The following is a 26852-nucleotide window of genomic DNA, read 5'->3' on the forward strand; positions in this document are numbered from 1 at the left end:
TTGTTCTCTTCGTTTTCTTTTCCCTCTTTCTCCTCGCACCCCTTGCAAGCAGCCCCGTTATCACACATTTCTGCTTACCTTCCCTGCGACATTCGCAGCATCTCTGCCTTCCAAGTGACGCCCCTCCCCGCCCGCTGGCCCGTCCTTCACGAGAACAACAAGCATCGAACGAATGTCCTCGAGCTTCTGGTTGACGTGGGGATCCACGGACGACGCAGGCGTAACGGGGAGAGAAGACGGGACGGAAATGGGCGGATCAGGGTACTCCCGGTCCGCCTCCTCAGACACCGGTGTCGGCGCGTCCCAATCCTCGTCCGAATCGTCTTGCTGGTCCCACCAGTGGACGCGCTTCTGGGAATGGGCCCGCCGCCTCGACCGGCGCTCCGTTTCCTCTTCGAGCCGTCTCTTCTGCCGGGCCTTCCGGATCGCCGCATCGACCCCCTTCCGCAGGAGATGGCCCGCCAGGCTCTCCGCCCACGACGCGGACCAACGATCGACCCACGACGCGAGCCAGTGCCTCCTGGACGCCACGCCTCTGCCCGAAGGCTCCTTGTTCTCGCGCGCCACCGCAAGGCTGATCAAGTACGCAATCAAGGCCCCCGCGGCGGCCCCGTACATGACCCTTGTGTAGCGGCCAGGGGCGGTTTTGGTGGCGGGGCTCGTGGGCTTGACGCGCTTGGAGGAGTCGTCGACGGCGCGGGGGCACGCGACCCAGCTTCGCGCGTCCATGGCAACGCCCGCACCGTCGAGGCGAACCCAGGTGATCACCACGGGCCACGCGCGGCGCTTGACAATGTCGACGGCCGTTTCGTTGCCGGATATCGACGACGGGTAGAGGCCGGCGGCGAAGAAGGGGGATTGGCCGGATGGTAGGAAGGAGTACTGGCCGATGGGGTTGATCTCTGCGATGATGGTTAGCTCTCGCCGGCGATAAAAGGGCGACCAAGGGTGGATCAAGCCCGGCGGGGGGAACACGTCACCATAGCTGGTCCCGTTGGTCCCGCTGAAATAGTCCTTGCAGGAATCCGGGACTTGAACGTCGCCCCACGCGCCACGGTTCGACGCGGCGGCCGAACAGCCAGCCTGCAGCTGCTCGATGCATTCCAAGGACAAGGCATCGTCGCAGGTCCCGTCGCCCTGGTAGAGCAGGCTCAGGCGGTCTTCCGGAATTCCATCGGGGAACACGACGGCCGACACGCGCCAGATGGAGCCGTTGAAGTTGCGCACGTTGAGCCAGGGCGACGGCGTCATGGACAGGGTCGCTGCCGTGATCCACATGTCCTGGGTCAGGTCGAGCGAGGTTGATCCGGCCAGGGGAACATCGCGCGCGAGGTTCACCTTGAGGTCCCATCCGTCGACCTGGCTGAACACGTCACCACCACCACCATCATCCCCCGGGCAGATGTCGTAGCCTGGGATGGAGAAGCGGTTGCCAATGTCCGACTTGACGACGGCAGCGCGAAGGAAGTCCTCGGAAGGCAGCCCGTACGGCGCCGCCTGCGTGGCAAGGTTGCCCCCGACGAACCAGACCGTGGGCAGAGAAGGGGGCGCGGTCGCGGCGGCCGCGTCAGTCACCGTCACGGTAACGGTGGTGACGCCAGCGTCGTCCTGGGCGAACGACGGGGCGACGGCGAGGCACATGACGCAGATGACGAGCCTGGCCGACACCGGGAGGGCCCGTCCCTCGTGCTGGCCCTTCTTTGAGATCATGGTGTTCTGGTGGCTCGACGAATCCATCTCGTCGTGGATCGATGTCGTCAGGGATTGATTTCCCCGCGCACTCAAGCCCCGAGGGCTTGGTATCAGATGGGTTGATGCTGTGCCGACGTGTCGTTGTCTAAGGTGTCTTTTGTGACGCATGATGTGCGTTTGTCTGTGTGTGTGTGTGTGTGTGTGTGGGATGGTTGGATAATACTTGTGTCAATGCTCATGTGAGTCAATGGTCTCTTGGCTGTCCATGCTTTCCAAGAGACACCGAGAGAGAGAGAGAGCCTCGTGGATGGGAAAAAGCCGGCGATGCTTCCAGGGAGAAGGAGATGTAATACATATACCCAATGGTAGTGATCCAAGCTTCGTTTTCGTCATCTTCGCTTAGACCCTCTTGCCCTGCGTAACTCGTGATCTTTGTGGCCTCTTCCTAGCTCAGACCGCCTGGTATGGCATGAAGTCGTCGAGAGGCTCGAGCGGCCGCGCGTTCTCAAGTCTCACGGACTCCCGGATTCGGAATCGATTCATAGGCTCAGGGGATGAATGATTCAACGAGCGAAGAGTTGACGATGAATTGACAAGTCGAACACCGAGAGGTCGGGGTGGAGGAGCCGTGAATTGTTATCTCGTATTGTTGCAGTAGCAGGTATATATGGTGCACTAGCTGATGGCAGCATCAGCGGATCCGTTTTTGCTGTCACAGTTATGAGCCCGGTCCTCTTCTGTTTACGCAGCGGATCCGTTTTTGCTGTCACACGTATCGAGAACCTGGCGGAGCATGGTGCTGGCTCACGGCAACGACAGCTAGATGAAAACGATTCCAGTTACAGAGCATAATTCAAGAAAAAGAAACCAAGGAAAAAGAAAACTTCGAGTGTGACCTCCAAAATAAAAGGAAAAAAAAAAAAACTATTATTCTCCCATGCCAAACAATGAATACTAACTACACAGACAGCACGCTACCAAGATGACAAGCGACCGACCCGAACCCAGCAACTCCAGACACCGCTACGTAGACGTGGACACGACCCGCCGGAACCGTTTACTCGGTGCTCTTGTGCAGCACCTCCCGCGCCATCGCCCTCCCCGCAGCCCTCCCGGAAAAGATGCACCCGCCGAGGAACGTGCCCTCCAGGGCGCTGTATCCGTGCACGCCGCCGCCGCCGAACCCGGCCGCCTCCCCGGCCGCGTACAGCCCCGGGAACGGCGTGCCATCCCCCCGCATCACGTTGCCGTCCAGGTTCGTCTCGATGCCGCCCAGCGTCTTTCGCGTCAGCAGGTTCAGCCTGACGGCCATCAGCGGCCCGTGGTTCTTGACATCCAGCAGGCGGTGCGGCACGGCGACGCGCGCCCGCTTGTCGGGCCAGTAGTTGCGCGCGCTGTGGATCAGCATGGCCTGGGCGTCCTTGGAGTAGGGGTTGTCGAACTGCCCGTCGCGGGCCTCGACCACCTTGCGGACGGCGGCCGGGTCGAGGCGCGGGGCGCCCGGGACGTTGGCGACCAGCTCGTTCATGCCCGCCACGAGGTCCTCGAGGTTGTCGCGCACGACGAAGTCGGCGCCCTTGCTGACAAAGTTCTGCACGGCCTGCGTGCCCTTGGAGCTGAAGACGCGCTGCATGAGGAACTGCCAGAGGGACTTGCCCGTGATGTCGGGGTTCTGCTCCGAGCCGGACAGGGCGAACTCGCGGGCCACGATGGTCTGGTCCGTGATGAACCACGTGTAGTCGTAGCCGGTGCTGCAGATGTGCTGGAGGGTGGCGAGCGTGTCGGTGCCGGGGAACAGGAACGGCGGCAGGCGCTTCCCGGTGGCGTCGAGCCAGAGCGACGAGGGCGCCGGCAGGATGCGGATGCCGTGCTCGGGCCAGATGGGGTCCCAGTTTTGCAGCCCCTCGGTGTAGTGCCACATGCGGTCGCGGTTGATGACGTGAGCGCCGGCCTCCTCGGCGATGTCGATCATGCGGCCGTCGACGTGGGCGGGCACGCCGATGACAAAGTTTTGGGGCACCTTGGGCCCGAGGCGGTCGACGGGCCAGCACTGCTTCACCTTGTCGACGTTGCCTCCGATGCCGCCGGACGAGACGAGCACCGCGGCGCCGCGAAGCTCAAACTCGCCGACGACGTTGCGCGACGACTTGACGCCGCGCGGGGCGTCGTCGGGCTCCAGCACGCGGCCCTTGACGCCGACGGCGCGGCCCGCGTCGTCGACGATGATCTCGTCCACCATGTGGCGAAACTTGAACTCGACGAGGCCCTTCTTCTCGGCGGCGCGGACGGGCTCGGCAAAGACGCGGACGACCTCGGGGCCGGTGCCCCAGGTGAGGTGGAAGCGAGGCACCGAGTTGCCGTGGCCTTCGGCGCGGCCGTCGCCCCGCTCGGCCCACCCGACGTTGGCGAGGAAGCCGATGCCGCGGGCCTTGACGTAGGCCTCCATCTCGTCGGTCGCAAAGTTGACAAAGGCCTCGGCCCACTTGCGCGGCCAGTAGTCCTCTTCGCGGTCGAAGCGGGCCGAGCCGAACCAGTCGCGCATGGCCAGCTCGCGCGAGTCCTTGATGCCTAGGCGGCGCTGCTCGGCCGAGTTGACGCAAAAGATGCCGCCCAGGGACCAGAAGGCCTGGCCGCCGAGATTGGCCTCATTCTCCTGGTCGACAATGAGGACGCGGACGTTCTGCTGAGTCAGCTCGAAGGCGGCGACGAGGCCGGCAAGGCCGCCGCCGACGATGATGACGGGCTCGGTGTGGGCGGGGGCGGCCATTGTCGAGGCAGGGAGGGGGGCGGGGAGGCTTCAGTCCGGGGCCAAAGGGCGTTGGAGAGCCGAGATGGAACGAAAAGGGGGGGGGGGGGGAGAGGGAAACAATGGATGAAGGCTGAGGCTGGGAAACGATGTTCAATATCTGAGCTTCCTCGAGGTCGGCAGCAAGCTCGGCAAAGTGGCAGAGGTGGGTGTCGTGTGAGACATGGGAATGGGAGAAAAGGCGTCGGTGGTTCACTATCACGGCTGGCATTCGGCGTCCGCGGCCATGCTGTTCCCGAGAAGCAAGCGGGGCCGGATGCCTACCCCGTGTCAAGGAGCACAGATCTCAAGGGTGCCTCGGCTTGTCATCAGGGCATGGTGGTGCGACTTTGCTGGCTTAGGGAGCACCGGCGACGACGTTAGCGACCGAGTTACCCGACCTTGGGTAGCGTTAATTCGTGAACCAGGAGCCGTGAGCGACCAACCTCAACGGGTGACCCCACGTTCCATTCCGGGTCCCCACATTTCCAGGGTTCCCCACACTCCGTTTTGGGGCTGGTTGTGCCCGGCGGGGGGCGCTGGGACGGACGGCACCTGCGATGCAGCGAGTGGGTACCCCACGGGACGGGACTGCACGGGACGCGGGGCGGGGGGGCCGAGGACAAAAACAATGGACACCTACCCCAACTCCAAACCTCCCAACCTCCCAATCTCCCAATCCCCTTTCCCTGAATCGACAACAAACAAGGGCCGAGTCATTTTTGTACCTGATGGAACGACATCAACGATTGGTGCCCTGGCGCGACCAGACAGTGGGATGGGAATTGGTGATTGGCACAGTGCTACCTACCTACCTATGGTCATGCCTCTTGAGCATAATACCTTAGGTACCCACCTTGTAACGACCTAGTTACCTAGGTAGTTACTGCGTACTATACTTGTAGGGAGCCGGGTCCCGGTCCCGTCATTCCAGACCCAAGAACCGCAATCCACAGTGTCGACCAATAACTACCACCTACTGCGCACCAACCCCTTTGTTTACACAAGGCTGCTGACATGCGGCAGTATACCTGTGGGCTGGTATTATGAATTGACAGGCCCCGAAGCAAGCATCTGGGTACTATAGCTTTCTGGTAGATTATCTAACTCACGCTATGTAAGGGACCCCTAATAGTGCTGAAGATCCAACCGTAGAAACTCCAAAACAAAAGACCCATCCATGGAAAGTAAATACACAAAAAAGAAAAAGAAAAAGCTCGCCGTTTCACTTGACACCCACCCTTACGCGGGCTTGACATGTCAAAGCGATTCAGCTACGAAAAACCCTCCTCGGGGGTTTTTTCCCCCAGGAGGATTCAAACCTACGACCCGGCGCCGGTAACGCATCGTAAGCCAAACGCTGCCAGCTGGACGACACAGCGCCCGTCGACGTGCCCATGGCAGCTGGCCCTCCTGGGTCGGACGCCGGCGGTCCCGCGTAGAGTGTTGATAAACGTCCCATAGCCATGGAACGGGGTGCCCCTAGCGGCACCCGCACCCGATGGTGGTGTGGTTACGCCATCCACGGCATTACGGTGAATAAAGTTCCCTCCCCCCCTTCTCACAACCCCGCCACCGCCACCCACACCATCGCCATCACCGCCCCCAGCACCACGGTCCCAAACGATCTTGGTACCATCGCCCTCCCCGCGCCGCTATCCAGCTTGTCCTCGCTCGTCTCCTCGCACACGCCCGTCCCCTCGAGCACGGCCTTCGTCACGTACACGCGCGGCTCGCCCTGTTCCACATACATGGTGACGTTGCCGGTCCCGTCCGCGGTGGTGTGGCGGCACCGCACCACCTCCACCAGCTCCTCGCCCGGGGCGAACCCGCCGATGCCGGTCGAGTAGCTGCGGCCCTGGCTGCTCTCGTTGGTGATGCAAAAGACGACGGTCGCGTTGTTGTCCCCCTTTTTGAGGCACAGGTGGTTGACGTCGACCCAGAGGGTTTCGGCGCGTTCGGTCACAAAGGTCGAGTTGGAGAGCCGGATGGCGCTGCTGCGCACCTTGTTGAGCTTGGAGGTGAGCACGTAGAGGGGGGCCGACGTGTCGTATTTGGACGTCCAGAGCGCTTCGCGGTTGAAGGGCGTGTCGCCGCCGTCAAAGTGCTGCTCTTGGCCTTGGTAGACTGCAGGGGTTTGCCGTCAGCGGTGGGCAATGCAAGATGTACGAAGAACCAACAAAAAAACATACCCGTCGGAATCCCGTCGCCGAGCAGGATGTACGTCATGGCGTTCTTGGCCAGCGCCGGGTCGTCGTTGCGCGCGGCGAAGCGCGGCATGTCGTGGTTCTCGGCGAAGCTGCCAAGCAGGGTCGAGTCGCTGCAGCCCGACGCCGCCTGGCTGCGCATCTCGGAAAGCTCCTCGAGGGAATCGCCGTTGAAGGCCCTGACCATGGCAAAGTACTCGAGGTAGTTGGGCATCCCGGGAAGCAGGCCGAGCGTCTGGTAGCGGCACATGTCGTTCTGGACCCCCGACAGCACCTCGCCCCACGCGAACACGCCCGAAGCCTTGACAAACGGCGCCAGGAACTCGTCGTTGACGTGCTTGGCCGCGTCGATGCGGAGGCCGTCGATCGAGTAGTTGGCCACCAGCTCCTTGACCCACTTGTTGAGCTCGTCGGCCACCTCCTTCTTTTCCGTCGCCAGATCCGCGAGCGCCACGCCGTACGGGTAGAGCCAGCAGTTCTGGTAGTCCTCGGGGGTTTCCCACTGGGTTACGTTGCAGTACGGGTGGAAGTACTTTTCGTCGTTGAAGGGGTTGAACTTGGAGAAGTCCACCTTGGGCGGGATGACGTTGTCAAAGCCCTGGGCCATGTTGTTGACCACCACGTCCACCATCAGCAGCATGCCGCGCTTGTGCACCTCGGCCACGAGCTCCGTGAAGTCCTGCTCGGTGCCGAACCGGCTGTTGAGAGCGTAGTTGTCCGTGACCCAGTAGCCATGGTACGCGTCGCCCACGGCCGTGTGGTCCTCGGTGTTCTTGACGATGGGGCTGATCTGAATGGCCGTGAAGCCCATGTCTATTCTTGTCGCGTCAGCGCTGGGGAGGAGAGGAGGGGGGGGGGGGGGGGGGGGAGAGAGAGAGAGCAAGCGTGGCTTTGAAACTGTTCCAAGGAAGCAAGGAACGCTTGGCTCACCTTGGATGTAGTCAAGCTTGTTTTGGAGCCCTTTCCACGTCCCGCCGCAGAAGCGGGACACATCGCATTCTTTGCTTGTCGACCCGTCCGTGAGCGCAAAACGGTCAATCATGACCTGGTAGATGGATTGCTTCCTCCATTCGTCGGCGCCGGCCGCGGACGCGCGACCGGCGAGGGCCAGGACGGCCACGGCCGCGTTCGCAATCGAGGAGCGCATGGCTGGAGTGCGGAAAACCCGAATCCAGGGGAAAGTTTCAGTTGCCCAAGAGCCAAGAAGTTGGGACTGGCGCGTTCTTTTGGACCACCGCGCGCTGCTATCTCCCCCGGATGGCTCGGCTGGCTCGGCGTCGAACTGCCCGGTAAACACACTCCAAACGAATGACTGGGGTCAGAATTCCTCAACGAGTGTGGGTGTCGCCGTTACCATCGCAACGGTCGTTGCGGACAGACGAGAGAGGGATGCGCGAGGTATGGATGGCGGCGCGAGTACCTTGGGGAATCCTGTTGAGGAAGGGCAGCCGTCGAGCCACGAGTCAGGTGTTGTGGACAAGGTTCGGATGAGAAGCAGAGGGCTTCGCGCCGGCCAGCACCGCTGTCTTTGCGGAGACCATCACACGAGCGAGTCCACTCTGTTATCCCACTCTCCTCCGTCAGGGTCGGTAGTCGAAAGGTGCATCCCTGATGGCCTGATGGGACTCTGTCCCGGTGGGAGATGTACTAGTACTGTGTGCTGCGAAGCCGACAGGAGTCCGGAGGGATGGGCCCTGGCCAGCATCACCGACTAGGCAGTACTGTGTACCTGGGAGATTGGGGGCAAGACGCGACCATCACGAGTTCCGCAGCTATGGAGAGTCTAGGCCAGAACATCCATGAAGGGTGGGGACACCACTGCCGTGCATCACCGGTCCGGCCGAATCAGGATGTTTGGTTGCTGGCCTGCGCCCAGGGGAGATCCAAGACCTAACCTGTCCGACCATTTCCGAGTCCAGTCTCCTGAACCGGAGGACACAGAAAAAAAAAAAAAAACATAAAAAACAACCAGGATACTGTGTACCTACCTACCGAGAATCTCTCAACGCCTCTCGGAGGCCCAGAGAAACGCATCTTTTTTCGCCATGCAGAGAGTGGGAAGCCGGCTTCTCTTTCTTTCCATGGCTGCTCACCAGGCTGATGAGACCGGGACAAGACAAGACAGGACAAGACCCGGCGGAACGCCACCTTGGGTTAGGGTTGGCGCTCATTGGCGTTGGCGGAAGATCGGAGATTTCTCTCAGCCGCTTGTTGTCCCTGGCGTGTGCTCCTGTGTTCCTGGCAGCTGTCACGGGCGGTTAGGGCGGGATCCGCTGGTGTCCGCGCGGGAGGCAGGGATGGCGGATGTCGTGGCGACAGGGGTCAACACAGTACGTCGGAACCAGACGCGGCGGGCCAAGCCGGCAGGCGTACTGTGCCCGTATACTGTGGCACGTATACGAAGCACGTATAATTATACGAAGCACGTAACCGGGCATATGTACTGCTATTGTACGTGTGAAAGTGGAGCCGCGGTGCAGGATGCAGCAGGGTGCAGGCCAAGGTGGTACGGGTCCAGGGGACCTACCATCAGCTCGGCCAGGACGTCACCGCTTGATGAGCCATGAGCGAACGCTCCCCGAGGGTAACGACTCCCAAAGGGGCCTGGTGCGCAGAGCATCGGGTCCTTTTCGTCGATGGAATCCGTGATCAACAAATGTGATTTCCTGTGTAGATTGCGGCTTGTTCACTGGTAATCTCCTGCTCATGAAGGATGTACACAGCACAGCACCTTCACGTATTTCCGTGGGCCTTGGCCCCGTCCGCGACCGAGAGCCGGATGGCGTCGAACAGGGCTGTCCAGGGGGTTTCCATGCTCTTGACCCCGGGACCACCCTTGTCCCCCCATCCCCTCCAGGGCACCAGGCAGATCGATCGACCGGGCCCCTCTGCCCGATTGCCGAGAGATAGCGTACCGGCACCCATGTGGTATGCTGGACTGCCTGTGTACTGTGTACTTATTGTAGTATGTGTGTCCTGTGTGCTGCGTACGCCATGCGCCCAGTGGGCCCTCTCGCCCCGGAGGCGGTGGCAGGAAAAAGAAACTTGCATCCCCACCAGAAACGCCGACGCTTGCGAGCAGGTGGCGATCACCGCCCGAGCCACCCGCACCATGAGTCGATGAAGATATTGCCTGTTGTCCGCGACGCCCCTGGATGGGCATTGGGATGGACATGCAGAGAGACCGTTGGACAGAGTGAACCCCCCCCCCCCCCCCTCCTCTCTTGTGTCGGCCGAGCGAGTCAAGTGAGCTCGGCGGTGCCTTGGAGCCAACCCCCCGGGATGGAGACGCCGCGGACAAGCCGGAGGCCTGGACCCAAGACAGGCGGCCCCGGTGGTTGGTGCGTATCAGCATCGTGGGTCATGTCGAACAGCGCTCGCGGTGCAGGACGGTATCCTGTCTGCTCGTGAGCTAACGAGGTTGGCCGCGGATCGCAATGGATTCCACCGAAGCAGTGCCACCGCTCCTTGGGCGGCGTTGTCCACGTCCACCGTGGTGGACAGCCCAGCCCACGTCAAGCTCGCGAAAAGTCGACGTACACCTTTGCTGAAACGGGCTTGCAGGAGAAGGCTGGAAAAGAGGCTGGAGAGGATTCTTCTTGTGTTGCTTCGAACCCCCTCCCCTCCTGCGGCAACTGTCTTTTCCTCCACGACACTTCCGCCGGCCTCGTCTCTCGTTCTTTTTCGTCCAGCGTCGTTGTCGTCGTTGTAGTATTGTTATTCTGCGTGTCTTCTTTTTGTTGTTGCTTTGCTTGTCAGTCTTTCGTTCCACCGCTTGGTCGCTCTCCATGGGAGGCGCGCGCCCGTGACGATGTCTCGTCGGTCTTTTGCTGCCCGCTCTCTCATCCTCACTCTCCTTTCGACCACGTCGCTCGTTTCCAGTCTCAAGTTTGACGTCGACGAGATCGACTACAATATCAACACCAACCGAACCGCCACGAACCCCCTCGACTACTATGGCAGGCGGCCAGAGGGCTTCGAGTATGCCAAGTCTCCCCGGAACTGGCGTATGCCCTTCTACACCCTGTTCCTCGACCGCTTCGTCAATGGCGACCCCACAAACGACGACAAGAATGGAACGATATTCGAGTCGGATATGATGAGCACCCAGCTCCGGTTTGGTGGCGACCTGGAAGGGTTGAGGGATTCGCTCGACTACATTGCCGGCATGGGTATCAAGGCACGTCGCCGCGGATGGAAGAGACATGTGGTCCGGAGCATGACAGGACTGACTGTGCAACGCAGGGCATCTACATCGCCGGCTCCCCGTTCATCAACCTCCCCTGGGGTGCGGATTCGTACTCTGTAAGTCCCCCCCCCCTCCCCGCGGGACCCTGGGCCATCGTCCTCGGAGCTTGCTGACCCGGGATCTGTTGATATCCACAGCCTACCGATTTGACCGTCCTCGACAAGCACTTTGGGACTCTCAAGCTCTGGCAAGAGGTGATCGATGACATCCACGCGCGCAACATGTGGGTCGTGCTCGACAACACCATGGCGACGTAGGCAAACACCCCCTGGCTCTCCCGGCCGAGACCGCCTCTGACATCGGGATAGCATGAGCGACTTGATCGGGTTCCAAGGCTACCTCAACGAAAGTACGCCGTTCCGGCCCGAGGAACACAAGGTTCTTTGGAAATCGTCCAGGCGATACCACGACTTCGACATCGGGAACGAGTACAACGAGACGTGTCAGTACCCGCAGTTCTGGCTCGAGACGGGCGAACGCTACACCCCGCCGGAGCTCAAGGGCTGCTACAACAGCGACTTTGATCAGTACGGCGACATCGAGGCCTTTGGCGTCTACCCCGACTGGCAGCGCCAGCTGGCCAAGTTCGCCTCCGTTCAGGACCGTCTGCGCGAATGGGTGCCCTCGGTCCTGGCGCGTCTCGAACGCTTCTCGTGCATGGCCATCCAGACGCTGGACCTGGACGGCTTCCGCATCGACAAGGCCGTCCAGGTGACGGTGGACGCGCAGGCACACTTCAGCTCGGCCATGCGCAAGTGCGCCCGCGAGGTTGGCAAGGACAACTTTGCCGTGTTTGGCGAAATCACCTCGGGCAACAGTCTCGGGTCCATCTACCTCGGCCGGGGGCGCGAGCCTCGCGCGGCGGCGACCCTGTCCCCCGCGGATGCCTTGGCTCTGAGCCCGCCGGACAAGGGCACGCCCGACGGCCTCTTCATCCGCGACCATGGTAACTCTGCGCTTGACGCCGGCGCCTTCCACTACTCCATCTACCGTTTCTTGACCCGTTTCCTCGGCATGAGCGGCAACCTCGAGGCTGGTTACGACCTGCCCCTGGATTGGGTCGAGGCGTGGAACCACATGTTGCGCACCAACGACTTTTTCAACCCCAACACGGGAGAGTTTGACCCCCGGCATCTGTACGGCGTGACGAACCAGGACGTGTTCCGCTGGCCCGCCATCAAGGACGGCGTTGAGCGCATGCTTCTCGGCTACTTCATCATCTCCATCCTCCTCCCGGGAGCGCCCCTGGTGTACTACGGCGAAGAGCAGGCCCTCTACGCCCTGGACGGTACCGCGTCCAACTACGTCTTCGGCCGTCAGGCGTTCGCGCCCTCGCCCGCCTGGAAGGCGCACGGATGCTTCGGTCTGACGGTTGAACAGTACATCGGCTGGCCCATTACCAAGGGGCGAGAGGGATGTCACGACGAGAGGGTGGCCTGGGACCACCGTGACCCGTCGGCGCCGCTCCGCAACATCTTCCGCCACATGTTCGCCCTGCGGGATGAGTTTCCGGTCCTCGAGCACGGCTGGCTGCTCGAGACCCTCTCCAAGGACACCCAGATGGTCAAGCTCAACGGCAGCACGGCTCCCACCGAGTTTGGCATCTGGAGCGTCGTCCGCGCCATGCACCCGGCGGCGCAGACGGACTCCGCCCCCCCGGTGTGGCTCGTCTACCACAACGTCGAGAACACGACCGAGTACACGTTCGACTGCAGCGACCCGGGCAAGGCCTTTGTGGCCCCGTTTGACGAGGGCACCGAGGTCCGGAACCTCTTCAGCGACGACCCGCCCATCCGGCTCGAGGCGTCTGCGCGGAGGAACAACTTCAGCCCCTCCGGAAAGAGCGCGGGCTGCATCAGCAAGATCACGATGCGGCCCTACGAGTTCCGCGCCTACGCCATGTCGGACCTCTGGCTTCAGCCCGCGCCCATGATCACCAGGTTCGAACCTGGCCACGACTTCCCGATCGACTCGACCAAGGCCAAAGGCAAAATCGACGTCGCCCTCGAGTACAATGTCGACATGAACTGCGACTCGCTGAAGAATGCACTCTCGGCGGTTGTCGTCACCGACGGCCGGAGCAACGGCACCAGCCTCAAGTTTGGGAGCGTGCGGTGTGTGCGCGTGTCGCGCCTGGACAAGATCCCGTACACGGGAGCCATCCAGTCGGCATGGCGGCTCGAGACCAGCCTGGTGGACGTCCCGGATGGCATCGTGAAGCTCACCGTCGCCGAGGCGACGGCTACCAGCGGGGCCTCGACGAACTCGACGGACCATTTCCTCATCCGCTTTGGGAAGCCCAACAACCCCGTCGTCTTCCCCACAGCCAACTACTCGCGGTCCCTGCTGTCCGTCGAGGGAGACCGCCTGTACGTGCAGCACAGCGCGCCTGGCGCCACGCAGTGGCGGTACAGCACCGACTGGGGTTCCAAGTGGAGCGCCTGGACCGTGTACGATGGCTCCGCGACCAAGCAGCCCATCACCGAGTTTCCGTGGACGGGAACCAAGCTTCAGGAATGGCCCGGAAAGCACCTGACGGTCCAGTACTACAGCAAGCCCCTTGGATCCTCGGCCTTTATCCAGCACTCCGACAGCAACGACGTCGTCTTCGAGCGCGCCCAGCCGCACATCAAGATCCATGGCCCGTTCAACCGATGGGGTTACGATGCAGGCCTTCCCGGCTCGATGGATCTTGTCTACCATCACACCTGGACCCTTCACTACATGTACGAGTGGCCGGCCGCCTTCCAGCTCAACATCTGGGGCATCAACCCCGACAACCAGCCCGACGTCGGCTTCATCTACGGAGACATCGACAACGACGGAATCGTCGACCGCCTCCCCCCGAGCAGCCTCGCCCAGAACGTCATCAACATCACCAAGCCGCCCCCGATGCCGGCCCTCGCGTACAAGCTCGTCTTTGACGATGCCAACTGGCGGTTCCAGTACATACCGTCGGGCCACATCGGCCTCCAAATCTTGATCTTCGTGCTGCTGGCCATTGTCCCCGTCCTGACGGCCATCCTGGCCGGCTGGGTCTACATGCGCAGCTTCTACCAGGTCAAGGTCAACAAGTCGGGCTTCTTTGGCTCCAAGGGCTGGGTGCCCTTGACCGGCAGCGGGTTTTCCAAGCTCGATTTTCGATCCCGCGGCAAGGGCGGGCTGGAGATGAGCGCCTTAACCCCGACGCCGACGCCCCCGAACGGCGTGGTGGCCGGCACGACAGGCGCCGGCGATCGCCGGACGGTGCTCATCGCGACCATGGAGTACAACATTGACGATCTCGGCATCAAGGTCAAGATCGGCGGGCTGGGCGTCATGGCCCAGCTGATGGGATCGGCGCTGGCGCACATCAACCTCATTTGGGTCGTGCCGGTCGTCGGCGACGTGCACTACCCGTTTGAGCGCATGGTGCGTGCCGAATCCATGTTCGTCCAGGTCATGGGCCAGCCGTACGAGGTCGAGGTCTACTACTACGTCAGCAAGAACATCACGTACGTCATCCTCGACGCCCCCATCTTCCGCAAGCAGACCAAGGCCAATCCCTACATCGCGCGCATGGACGACTTTGAGAGCGCCGTCCTGTACGCCGCGTGGAACAACTGCATCGCCCAGGCGATCCGGCGCTTCCCCATCGACGTCTACCACATCAACGACTACCACGGCGCCGTTGCGCCGCTCTACCTCCTGCCCCGGACGATCCCGTGCTGCTTGTCCCTCCACAACGCCGAGTTTCAGGGGTTGTGGCCCATGAGGACGCCCGACGAGCAGAAGGAGGTGTGCGACATCTTTAACCTGCCTCTGGACCTGGTCAAGGAGTATGTGCAGTACGGCTCCGTCTTCAACCTGCTCCACGGCGCCGCCAGCTACCTCCGTCTGCACCAGCGCGGCTTCGGTGCCGTCGGCGTGTCGCGGAAGTACGGCGACCGCTCTCTGGCTCGGTATCCCATCTTTTGGAGTCTCAAGAACATCGGCCACCTGCCCAACCCTGACCCGTCGGATACGGCCGAGTGGAACCCCGACAAGGACGTGTCCAAGCAGGCCAAGGGGGTGGTCAACGTCGACCAGAGCTTCGAGGAGAAGAGGGCGGATCTCCGCCGCCAGGCCCAAGAGTGGGCTGGCCTCGAGGTTGACCCGACGGCGGAGCTCTTCGTCTTTGTCGGCCGCTGGAGCTTGCAGAAGGGCGTGGACCTGATCGCCGACATCTTCCCCAGCATCCTGGAAAAGTACCCCAAAACCCAGCTTATCTGCGTCGGTCCCGTCATCGACCTCTACGGCCGCTTCGCGGCGCTCAAGCTCCAGAAGCTGGCCGAGATGTACCCCAAGAGGGTCTTCGCCAAGCCCGAGTTCACCCAGCTGCCCCCGTACGTCTTCAGCGGCGCAGAGTTCGCCCTCATCCCCTCCCGCGATGAGCCTTTCGGCCTGGTGGCCGTCGAGTTCGGCAGGAAGGGCGCCCTCGGAGTCGGTGCCCGGGTCGGAGGCCTGGGCCAGATGCCTGGCTTCTGGTACACGGTCGAGTCCATGACGCCGTCTCACCTGCTCCAGCAGTTCAAGCAAGCCATCGTCTCGGCCCTCGAGTGCAAGCCGTCCAAGCGCGCCCTCATGCGCGCCTGGAGCGCCAAGCAGCGTTTCCCGGTCAAGCTGTGGGTCAAGCAGCTGGACAACCTCTACGGCGAATCCATCCGCATCCACCACAAGGAGGCCCGGAAGAGGAAGCTCGACGCTCTGCATTCCCCGGCGCTCAGCGCCGCCCCGACGCGCCCGGCGTCCCCGATGAGCAGCGCAACCGCCTTCGACTCGGCCGCGCTCAGCCCCGGACAGGACCCCAAGCTCTTGACCCCGTCGCCCGCGGCCAGCATCGCCTCGCCGCGCCAGGTCTACTCGCCCGATCTGCCAACGCCGTCGACGCCGTGGATCCCGGGGTCCGCCTCGGGTTCCTTCCGCGACTCGACGGCGAGCTCCATCGCAGGCGTCTTCTACAGCAACACCGACGCCGCCGTCAGCAGCGCCAGCGTCGACAGCTTCTCGTCCCGGGCGCAGCGCGACATGTCCCCAGGGCCCGGGTTTGACTTCCGCCCCATGGCGGCGATTCGCCCGTCCCTGGGCCAGTCCCACCGCAACAGCAGCCTCCTCAGCCTGCCCGACGTGGTGGGCGATCGTCAAAACCTCAAGCTGCAGCAGGTGGACCAATTCTTCAACGACACCAACGGCGAGTACTACGCCGTGTTCGAGGAGATGCTCATGAGCATGACGGCGCAGAACTCGGCGACGGACCTGTGCATCGAGACGTACATCAAGAAGAGCGAAAAGGAGTGGTTTTCACGGTACCGCGAAGCCAAGCTGGGCCGGCATTCGCATGTGTGCAGCCCGGCGGGCAGCCGCCGAGGATCCACGGAAACGCGCCGGCGGAACGAGTCGATCCAGAGCCGCGGACGCCCGCGCCACCGCAGCATCACGCCCATTTCTGTGTCGAGATCCATCATCCCCTCGTCTCCCCCGCCCAACGACACCTACAGCGGCATGGTGGATGACGAGTTCCTCCTGGGCGAGGGATACCAAGCGCCGACCGGATTGAAGAAGTAAGTGATGATGGTGTTCCTGCTGCCTCCCGGAACAAACCCACCACCCCCAGATCGATGCTAACCGTTGCTTTTTCCCCCCCGCCCTGTAGGCTCTTGTCCATCCGCTTCGGCGACTGGCCCATCTACTCGTTCCTGCTCGCTCTCCAGCAGATCATCTCGGTCAGCTCGTACCAGATCGTCCTTCTCACCGGCGAGACCACGCAGACCCCGCAGAAGCTGTACATGGTGGCGGGAACGTACCTGGCAACGTCGATCCTCTGGTGGGCCATGCAGCGCCACTTCAAGTCGGTCTACGCGCTCTCCGCCCCCTGGTTCTTCTACGGCCTCGCCTTCCTCCTCATCGGCATCGCCCCCTTCATCCCGGACTGGCGCGTCGCCAACCGGGTCGAGGACGCCGCCACGTGCTTTTACTCGGCCGGCGCCAGCAGCGGCGCCCTGGCGTTCGCGCTCAACTTTGGCGACGAGGGCGGCGCTCCGACCAAGCAGTGGATCACCCGCGCCCTGACGGTGGCCGGCCTCGCGCAGGTCTACAGCATCGGCCTCTGGTACTGGGGCTCCATCGTCTCGGCCATGGACCCGACCCAGACCGTCTTTGTGGGCACGTCCAAGGTGCCCCAGGCCGTCGTGGTCGGCGTGCCCCTCTGCCTCTTGCTCTGGGCGATCGGCATCGTGCTGTACCTCGGCCTGCCGGATTACTACCGCCAGGCCCCCGCCAGCATCCCCGGGTTCTACATCTCCCTGTACCGCCGCCGCATCGTCCCCTGGTTCTTCGTCATGATCATCCTGCAGAACTACTGGCTCTCGGCGCCGTACGGACGCAGCTGGCAGTTCCTCTTCACCACGCAGCACGTCCCCGGCTGGGGCATCTTCCTGCTCGCGCTCGGGGTGTACTGCGGCCTGTGGGCGCTCGTCCTGTGGGCCTTTTCGTACTGGTCCGACGAGCACACCTGGCTGCTGCCCATCTTCGCCATCGGCCTGTGCGCGCCGCGCTGGGCGCAGGAGTTTTGGGGCACGAGCGGCATCGGCTGGTACCTCCCCTGGGCGGGCGGGCCGGTCGGGTCGGCCATCGTGTCGAGGCTGCTGTGGCTGTGGCTGGGGTTGCTGGACAACATCCAGGGCGTGGGCATCGGCATGCTGTTGCTCGCGACGCTGACGAGGCACCACGTCTTGACGGTGCTGGTGGGCGCGCAGGTGGTGGGTAGCGCCTTCACCATGCTGGCGCGGGCGACGAGCCCCAACGCGCTGTCGCCGCACACAACGTTCCCGGACTTTTCGCAGGGCGTGATGCCCGGGGCGGCGAGCCCGTACTTTTGGGTGTGTTTGATTTTCCAGCTCATCATTCCGGTTGGGTTCTTCAAGTTCTTCCGTAAGGAGCAGGTTCAGAAGCCGTAAACGGACGAGACAGGCGAGAGGAGCGGTTTGGATACTCTTGTAGATGTTTTCTTGTTTCTTTTTTGGGCTGGGGGAGGGGGGGGTGGGGGGGTTGGAGGAGGGTTGTCTGTTTTATGACTTTGTTTTTTGCTATTGGATACCGATTATGATATAGATTGTATTGTATCACTACCTCGTTCCCCTGAATGAAGAAGTCGCCTTTGTCTTTGGTCCTTGTTGTTCACCTCCGCACGTGTTGTCATCCAGCCACCTCGTCATCACATCACAGCGGCGTCGCCTTCGGTTCTGTTCATTAATATTATCTCCGCGACCATCCGCCGCTAGGCGGGGTGTTGCATCGGCGGCGCCCAAAGAAGGTTCTACGGTCCCAGGAACAGAAGATGCCGACGCAGTGCGAGATTTGGCGCTTCTCGCTTCCGTTCGGGTCCTGCAATCTAGACAGCCACACCGAACCATGGTGAACCCAAATTTGGACGCGAAACGGCTGCCCTCAAGTTTCAGCAACCCCTTCCGACCGTGCAACCTATGTACAATACCTTACGCCCTCGAGATGGAGATGCCAAATTTGGCACCGGCTGCGGCACGCAGCTTGCCGTTTGCCTCCGTCGGGTTTGCGTTGCGCAGAGCAGAGCCGCGGTACGATGCAAACGCCAAAACACCAGAACCCTGGGCATCATCCAGGACACGACGAGACGAGACCAACCCAACCACCTCGCTCGCTTTTCCCACCGGAGCTTCCACCTGTCCCGTCTTGATTTGTCTTGTCCTGCGCTCTCCTCCTTACCGTTTTGGTCTCGGTGCCAGGTTGCAACATGACTTTGCTGGTTCCTCCGCGCTTCGAGTCTGGGTTCTGGGTTCTGGACCTGGTACCGCTACCGTTTAATATACAACGGTTGCATTTTACCCGGCCGCTACTGTATACCACACCCTTCTTACCCCCAACGTTGTTCCGCGGCAGGACCCCATTTCTTGGGGAAATGTCCGGAACCGGTTACCGCGTCGCCCAAAATAGCTACAACCTGCCGGGCCGGGCTGGTTCGTGCCTGGGTCGCCACCATGTCCGCGCGCCGAGAGGTCGTGGGAGCGAGACTTCATGTCATGATGGGGCCCTGTTTGGCGAGCGAGCGGCCAACGAGCCGAGGGGCATAGTTTGGTTTATTATGCCCCGGACCTCGTCTCCTCCCCCCCCCCCCCCCTCCTCTCTCTCGCGGAACCACGGCTGGCTCTTGTCCTTCTTGCTGCGCGGCGGACATCACCCTTTCCGATGGGCCGGCTGAGCGACGGGCTGTTGTAAAGCACACCGCAAGATCGATCCCGAGCAGAGCGGAGCGGACAAACGCGACGACAAGATGCAGATCCGCGGGGTCCTCCTCGTCTGGCTTGCTAGCCTGGGCGGGCTCCTCGTGGTCCCGGCCGACGGACGGAGATCGGCCACCCGGAACAGGCTCGCCCGCGGCCTGCCGGCGTCTCACACGGTGCACGAGAGGCATGAAAAGAGGCATCTTGAGGGGTGGGTGAAGCGGGACCTGGTGGACGAGGGCTTGACGGTGCCGGTGCGCATTGGGCTGAGGCAAGAGAACCTGGAGCAGGGGCACCGGTTGCTGATGGAGATGTGAGTTCTTTTTTTGGGACGTTGCAGCGGGCGGAAAGAGAAGGCTAGATGTCGGAGCCAGCTGGCTGACGGTGTGCGCAGATCAGATCCCCGCTCGCCAAAGTACGGGAAGCACCTCTCGCCAAGAGAGGTGGTGGACTTGTTTGCGCCCAAGACGCAGTCGGTAGAGAAGGTGAAGCGGTGGCTCGTTGAAGCCGGCGTGGACGAGGGCAGGCTATCGCAGTCCCCGAACAAGCAGGTGAGTGAAGGCGGCCGGGGGAGAATCAGCCTATGAGTGCTGGGACCTGCTGACACGGGGATTTGAAAGTGGATTCAATTTGACGCTCCGGTGCACGAGATCGAGGACCTCCTCTTGACGGAATACCACCTGTATGAGAATGCCGAGACCGGGGTGCAGAGCATCGCTTGTTCCGAGTACGTGGTCAGCAGCAGCGGCTTTTTTTCTTTTCTTTTTTTTTTTTTTTGCGTGAATCTTGGGGGGGCTGACGGGGAGACACAGATACCGCCTTCCACACAATGTGTCCCACCACATCGATTACATCACGCCCGGCATCAAGCTCGAGACGAGAGGTTACGATGACAGGATTGTGAAGCGAATGATGGGCCGTCGCTCCTTGACCGGCGAGCTTCCCCGGAAAGGGAGAAAGGGGGGGAAGGGGAAGACGAAAGAGACGGCGGCGGCTACGGCGGCAGCAGGCTCCGTTTCCACGTCAGCAGAGGTCGCGGAGGGTCGAGATGGGCCGGTGATCACCACAGATACGGCATCTGGCGCGAACGGGAGGCTCGTCACGGTGACGACACCAGGCGGACGGAGGGTCAAGAAGTGCAAGCCGAAGGCTCCTCCGGAGCCCAGCCACCCGGGACCGATCGACCCGTTGTTTCTCGTGACAGGGCCGTGCCAGAGGGATCTGACTCCGCAATGCATTCGGGGTAAGTTTATGGGGTGAATCCGGGTATTTCTTGTGCGTAGATACCGAGTACTAACGCCGCGTCCGCAGCCCAGTATCACATTCCCAACAACACCAGGGCGACCAAGGGCAACGAGCTGGGCATCTTCCAGAGCTTGAATCAGCATTATAGCCAAGAAGATCTGGATAACTACTGGAAGCATGTTACGCGGTAAGCCTTTGCTTTTTTGTCATGCTGAGCGACAGCTTCCGGGCCGCGATACTGACACAAGCAGCTGGGTGCCTCACGGAACGCATCCCGAACTTCGTGCCATCAACGGCGCCTATGGGCCGACCAACGAAACGCACAAGGCCGGCGATGAGGCGGACCTCGACTTCCAAATCGCCATCCCGCTGGTGTGGCCACAGAAGACGGTGCTGTTCCAGACAGATGATGAATGGTACCAGAAAGACCAGCAGCGAGCAGAGACCAAGTACCCGGGCTTCTTCAATAGTGAGTGTTTCGCCTCCCTCGCACGCTCGGCCTCATCATCGCGTGAACCTCTCACTCACAAACCCATCCAGCCTTCTGGGACGCTCTCGACGGGTCCTATTGCACTCTAGAAGCGTTCAACATGACGGGCAACTGCAAGTCCGCTCAGTGCCGCGACCCAGAATACCCCAACCCAAATGCGAGCCCTACCGAAGGCGCCTACCACGGGCCGCTCATGTGCGGCGCCTACCGCCCAACCAATGTGATCTCCATTAGCTACAGCGGCACCGAGCACTCGTGGCCCGCCAACTACATCCGTCGCCAGTGCTTCGAGATCATGAAGCTCAGCCTCCAGGGCGTCACCGTCGTCGAGTCGTCGGGCGATTTCGGCGTTGGCGGCCGTATGTGGGACCCTCATGGAGGCTGCCTCGGAAGGAATCGCACCGTTTTCTCCCCGCGCGTGCTCGGCGTCTGTCCTTACGTCCTCAGCGTCGGCGCCACCGGCCTCGCCGAGCCCGAGTACTACACGCCCGGCGAGACGCCGAAGCTCAGGGAGGTCGCTGCAGAACGGTTCGCGTCCGGCGGTGGGTTTTCCAACGTTTTCGAAAGGCCGTCCTACCAGGACCGACACGTGCGGGAGTACTTTGAGCGTGCCAACGTTTCGCATATGGGATATGAAGTGAAGGGCGGTCAGGGGTACGCGTCCATCAGCCCACCGCCAGGTCCCGGGAAGTTGTTCAACATGGCTGGGAGAGGGTATCCGGACGTGAGCGCGTTGGGAGAAAACTTTCGCGTCGTGCTACGCGGGTATCCGAACAAGATGCATGGCACTTCGGCGTCGACTCCGATCTGGGCGTCGATTCTGACCATGATCAACGAGGAAAGGCTGGCGAGGGGGAAGAGCACCGTCGGCTTCGTTCATCCGGTTCTGGTAAGTGTGCCTGTTTGGGCGTTTCCACTCCGGCCAGGGCGCTGATGATGGCTAGTATGCACACCCCGAGGTCTTCAACGATATTACCGAAGGTTCGAACCCGGGCTGTGGCAGCGAAGGGTTCCCGGTCAAGGAGGGCTGGGATCCTGTGACAGGATTAGGGTAAGTACAAGGCTCGGAGAGGTGACAAGGATCTTGCTAACGGTGCACACAGGTCGCCCAACTATCCGAAGCTCCTGGAGTTGTTCTTGAGCTTACCATAACAGAGGGACGGCGTTGTATGCATTGCCTGTTAATATCTTTTTGTCTTTTCTTTTTTTCGTAGTAGTATATCTGCATGTGTATAAAAGGTTTGGGAATGTAGATCATCATTTTATTAGTCACTCGATACGTACCGTTCGCTTCTCTTAGACACCCCGGGGACATGAGAATCAGTTCTACGCAGTAGATGTCCACTGATGTTGTGGAACTCCATCTGTCATCAGCGAGTTGAGCAAACATTTCAAGCAGCACTGTCACTCAGAGGGGCTGTCGTCACCCCAAACGCGACGCTATGAACTAACTCGTCACCTTTTCCCATGGACCCCAACGGCGTGTGTTCGCTCTAGAATGGCCTCTCGTCCGCACCCGCTCCACACCCACCACCCCTTCATGCCTCCTGAGCTCTCTCGTGACGAAGAGTCTAGTTGAGCCCTGTCGCCAGCCTGCGGGATGTGACATGTCCATCCTCTCCGGCCCATGACCTAGAGAAGAGCTGCTTTTACAGTAAATATCGTCTTGGCTAGAACAGCAACCACATCCCCCGCCCCTGATTCAAACGACGATACGCACCCGGTAATCTCCGAGTACAACAGCCCACCAGTCACACCCAGACCATCAGCTCTGCCATGAGGAGAATCCACCCCTCCTCAAACATCCCTGCCCCTTGGCGTCGTACGTGCGGTGTGTGGTCAAGCCACGCGCGCATGCGTGATTCTATCCCGACGTTCCTCCATCATCACCTCACCGGCAGTGCTTCTTAGGGGTGACACAAGACAGATAACATCGTCACAAGTAGCTGCCGGCATAATTGTCTTCATGATAGCATGAGAGGAGGCAATGATTCCTTTTTAGACATGAATAAGCCTTAATAATGCCACGGATGTATGACTACCGACCAGCCTGCCGCGGTACTTTCTGGACAAAGACGACGTTTTCTGGTGCTCTACCTTCCCCTAGTCTTCTCTAATATCATATACTCCTGGTGGAGGAATCAACGCGGCTGTACCGTTGTTCAGCCTCCGTGGAGAATCAAAAGTTGGCTGTAAGAGAAGACGGTCGCTTGCTGGAGTACTTTTGCGCCGTCATTCCTTGAGCTCTTGCAGTACTTGATGCAGCCTCAAGGGCTTCTACAACTCAACTCCCAAGGGTGTAGGGGGCGTTGACAGGGTTACTTAGGGCGGTGACATGCCAAGTGACTGAAGTCCAGGAATTACCTTTGGGTATCACACTCACATGTTGATCTACCACCTACCATTGGTGAGAAGCAAATCATGGAGCCCGCGGACCTCTTTCCCAACCCGATTGAAGGACATGAGCATCATTGACATCCCCAGGTTTTCCTAAGAGGCTCTCGGTGGCAGCATTCCGTGTTACGCCGGTCTCAAAGAACTCGGTGAGGTAGTAGCTACGACATTCAAGTAAGCACTAGGCAAACTCAGCCCTGTCGCAGACCGCCTGTCAGCTCCCAACACTACATCGAGGCGGGTCACCTGAGCCCCATCACTATTTGACCTGGTAGAAATGTAAAGCAGCCTTGGTTCCCCCCTGTCTTTTGATGTTTCAAATAAAATGCATGCATGAAGACTTCGTACGGCTGCCTACCTCACTGCAAACAACTCAGAAATTCTCCGTCGGAGTTCTTGAGAGCATTTCGTAACCAGGAAACACTGCAGTTAATATGGTAGTAGCCAAGTCCGTCGGTGGACTTATCCGGCTATGAACTGCAACGTCACAAGAGCTCCCCCCACCGGAGGATACGGGAAGGATCGGAGAATGTAGTCCAAAACGCGGCCTTGGTTCTATTTTGGGATCGACTCCGAGAGGATATGATGATCGTCACAGGACCGGCTCAGTGGCAACTTGTAGGGGCAAAGGCGGAGTCAGGATTTCTTTAATAGACCCGACAACTATAAAGATTGTCGTACATCCGCAAGTGTGCCAACCTCACTACACCAGCCAGCACATCCTTCTCGGCCCCTCCAAGACTTGGCCACTCCTCCCCCCCCCCCCCCCCCCCCCGCGCGTGCCGACCATCCAGGCCAAAAGAAGCCCATCATCACACTGGTTTCCGTCCTCCTCACACCGTCAACCGCCCAATATGCACTTCTCCACCCTCGCCGCTCTTCTCGCCACTGCCTTGGCAGGACTTAGCAGCGCCTCGACCGTTCACAAGCGCTGCTCACCCATGTACGACCCGGATCTTCCAGGCGGCTACTACCCCCCCGCGCCCTGCTGGCTGGGATTCGACCCGTCCTGCAGTCCCTACATCCCGGAGGGCCGGGAGATCACGATAGACGCTGAGCACGGGGTGGCGATCGTATATGGCATCTCGGAGCACTGCGCAGGGCTCATCGCCACCGAGATCGACCGCACCGCTCAGGGTCTCAAGAACTTTCGCTGGATCCAGGATCACGGTTGGATGACGGTTATTGAACCGAGGAAGGAGGGGGATGAGAGGATTTTGGTGTTGAGCGGAATGACCCCGGCCGCGGTGCAGAAGTACCAGAACCTGACGGGATGGAATTGGTCTTGAACGGGGCAAGGAGGGCTTGTTGGGAGGGTTTGTTGAGATTGGACGGCTCCGAACCTGTCAAGGGTGATTTATTAAGTAGCCAAGGTCTAGCCCTAGGTCCCTCCCCCGTCTTTGATACAAGAGCGTGAAATCAATTCAAGAGTTTCGCGGTTGGTTCCATGAAACGGGGAGCGATAGACCAGAACAGGAGCATTTTATGAAGGATACGTGTTCTGGTAGCCTTTGCTTGTGGAAAACAAGTGATGTAAAAACGCCATTTGGTATCCTACTAACCCATCGTTTCCCGCATCCTAGAGTACCTCCTGTTAAGCAGAAGCAGTCTTCAGGTTGGCTCGCAACACCACACCGTTCCCCTCCACAAAGCACTAAGAAGGCTTGATCTAAGCCTTATCAATTTCGGCAGCTGGTTCAACAACACCCTCGCCTTCCTCCTTCTTCTTCCTCGCCGCAATCGCCTCGATCTCGGCCGTCAACCTCGACTCGCCCTTGCGGGTGTTCCACGGGTGCGGCGCGTCCTTGCCGAAGAGCAGCTCGATCTCCTCGAGCGTCTTGCCGCACGTCTCCGGGAAGAGCAGCCAGAACCACGCGGCGGCCGCCACGCACAGCACGCCGAAGATGATGAACAGCTTCCAGGTGATGTTGACGAAGGCCGGGGGCGTGAACATGCCCAGGGCAAAGTTGAAAACCCAGTTGCTCAGCGCGGCGAGCGACATGCCGGTGGCGCGGGTGCCCAGGGACCAGACCTCGGCGGCGTAGATCCAGCACACGGGGGCCAGCGTCAGGGCGTACACGACGATGAGGAGGTACGAGAAGGTGATGACCGTGTTGGCAGCGTGGCCGCTGGTGACGGAGATGACGATGTTGGCGTTGGGCGGGTCGCCAACGCCCCCCGGGACGTAGACGTGGTGGCCGCCCATGACGCCGCCGACCACAAAGTGGCAGAAGCCCATGCCGAGGGCGCCCCAGACGAGCAGGGTGCGGCGGCCGGTCTTGTCGATGAAAAGCCTGGGTGCGTTTCCATTAGCATGACCGGCTGGTGGAGCAAGGGGCAATTCGAGAAGGGACACCAAGAGAAAACGTACCACATGACGCCCGTGAAGATGATGAACACGGCGTACTGAATACCCGAGGTGACCATGGCCACGTCGCCCGTCAGGCCAGCCATGCTGGCGATGTAGGTCAGGTAGTACACAATGACGTTGGCGCCGGCGAGCTGCTGCCAGGCCTGGACGGACATGCCGGCCATGGTGCGCTTCCACATGCCGTTCTTGAAGAACTTGCGCCACCCGCGGCCCGCCTCGCGCTCGGCGTTCATGACGGTGACGATTTCCTCCCACTCGGCCACGACGAGCGGGTCTTCCTGGTTGCCGCCGGCCTGGATGTTGGCCAGCGTCGCGACAGCCTCCTTGTTGCGCCCGACCTTGGCCAGCCACCGCGGCGAGCGCGGCAGGAAGGGCAGCCCGATCATGAGCAGCACGCACGGCACGAACTGGGTGCCCCACGCGACGCGGAACGACGCGTCGCCCGGGATCGACGCGCACGCGTAGCCGATGAAGTACATGATCAAGATGCCAAACTCGATGGCGAGCTGCTGGATGATGACGATGGAGCCGCGCTTCTCGGCCTTGGCGATCTCGGCCAGGTACACGGGCACCTGGCTCGAGGTGATGCCCACGGTAAACCCGTTGAGCACGCGACCGGCGATCAGCTGGCCCCAGTTCTGGCAGGCGACCTGGATGGCGGTGCCGACGAGCCAGAAGATGCAGGCGAACATGATGGAGTCGCGGCGGCCGATCTTGTCGGAGATGGGGCCGGCCACGGCGGATCCGACGACGGACCCGGCGGCGAGGGCGGAGCCGATGGCGCCCTGGACGGCGCCGGCGGGGTTGTCGAAGTACTCAATGTACTGCTTGGTCACGACGATGGCAGACATGGAGGAAATATCGAAACCGAAGCTGGGTGGCGTGTCAGCCAGCTGCGGCTTGCCCGACCATGGGAGTATGCAGACCAGGACGAGGAGACGGGCTGGGGGGAACATACAGCATGCCGCCCAAGGTGGCGATGATGGCCACCAGGTGGACATTGTAGATGGTGGGCAGATTTAGCCACCCCATGTTGGCTGAGATGTGCGTGGTGAGTGCTCTCGGTCGGTTGATTTGCGGTTTTCGAGATGCCTCCGACGATGCCGAAGTCAGCGGTCAAGCCGTGCTTCTTTCAAACCCGCGTCT

The 26852-nt window shown here is 61.1% G+C and overlaps 7 protein-coding genes across 7 annotated transcripts; 3 read left to right on the top strand and 4 right to left on the bottom strand.

Moving 5' to 3' along the window:
• Positions 1-60: 60 nt before the first annotated feature.
• VTJ83DRAFT_34 (uncharacterized protein) lies at positions 61-1860 on the bottom strand (the record flags this gene model as incomplete). Its single annotated transcript, XM_071009773.1, has 1 exon — positions 61-1860. The coding sequence occupies one exon, from the start codon at positions 1858-1860 to the stop codon at positions 61-63; it is 1800 nt and encodes a 599-aa protein (XP_070869387.1).
• Positions 1861-2749: 889 nt separating this feature from the next.
• On the bottom strand, positions 2750-4459 carry VTJ83DRAFT_35 (uncharacterized protein; the record flags this gene model as incomplete). The annotated part of the gene is made up of 1 exon (XM_071009884.1): positions 2750-4459. One exon carries the CDS (start codon positions 4457-4459, stop codon positions 2750-2752), a length of 1710 nt encoding a protein of 569 aa, XP_070869388.1.
• Positions 4460-6038: 1579 nt separating this feature from the next.
• Positions 6039-7831, bottom strand: VTJ83DRAFT_36 (uncharacterized protein; the record flags this gene model as incomplete). Its single annotated transcript, XM_071009995.1, has 3 exons — positions 6039-6604; positions 6670-7497; positions 7615-7831. The coding sequence occupies 3 exons, from the start codon at positions 7829-7831 to the stop codon at positions 6039-6041; spliced, it is 1611 nt and encodes a 536-aa protein (XP_070869389.1).
• Positions 7832-10495: 2664 nt separating this feature from the next.
• VTJ83DRAFT_37 (uncharacterized protein) lies at positions 10496-17907 on the top strand (the record flags this gene model as incomplete). The annotated part of the gene is made up of 5 exons (XM_071010106.1): positions 10496-10864; positions 10930-10989; positions 11071-11186; positions 11242-16512; positions 16605-17907. The coding sequence occupies 5 exons, from the start codon at positions 10496-10498 to the stop codon at positions 17905-17907; spliced, it is 7119 nt and encodes a 2372-aa protein (XP_070869390.1).
• Positions 17908-19256: 1349 nt separating this feature from the next.
• VTJ83DRAFT_38 (uncharacterized protein) lies at positions 19257-22093 on the top strand (the record flags this gene model as incomplete). Its single annotated transcript, XM_071010217.1, has 9 exons — positions 19257-19519; positions 19601-19757; positions 19827-19933; positions 20019-20449; positions 20518-20638; positions 20703-20920; positions 20992-21830; positions 21886-21992; positions 22045-22093. The coding sequence occupies 9 exons, from the start codon at positions 19257-19259 to the stop codon at positions 22091-22093; spliced, it is 2292 nt and encodes a 763-aa protein (XP_070869391.1).
• A 2096-nt stretch (positions 22094-24189) lies between these two features.
• On the top strand, positions 24190-24624 carry VTJ83DRAFT_39 (uncharacterized protein; the record flags this gene model as incomplete). Its single annotated transcript, XM_071010328.1, has 1 exon — positions 24190-24624. The coding sequence occupies one exon, from the start codon at positions 24190-24192 to the stop codon at positions 24622-24624; it is 435 nt and encodes a 144-aa protein (XP_070869392.1).
• Positions 24625-25004: 380 nt separating this feature from the next.
• On the bottom strand, positions 25005-26738 carry VTJ83DRAFT_40 (uncharacterized protein; the record flags this gene model as incomplete). The annotated part of the gene is made up of 3 exons (XM_071010440.1): positions 25005-25629; positions 25707-26579; positions 26665-26738. 3 exons carry the CDS (start codon positions 26736-26738, stop codon positions 25005-25007), a joined length of 1572 nt encoding a protein of 523 aa, XP_070869393.1.
• Between the last annotated feature and the right edge of the window lie 114 nt (positions 26739-26852).

Source organism: Remersonia thermophila, chromosome 1 (genome assembly GCF_042764415.1).
Source record: "Remersonia thermophila strain ATCC 22073 chromosome 1, whole genome shotgun sequence".
Classification (NCBI taxonomy): Eukaryota; Fungi; Ascomycota; class Sordariomycetes; order Sordariales; family Chaetomiaceae; genus Remersonia; species Remersonia thermophila.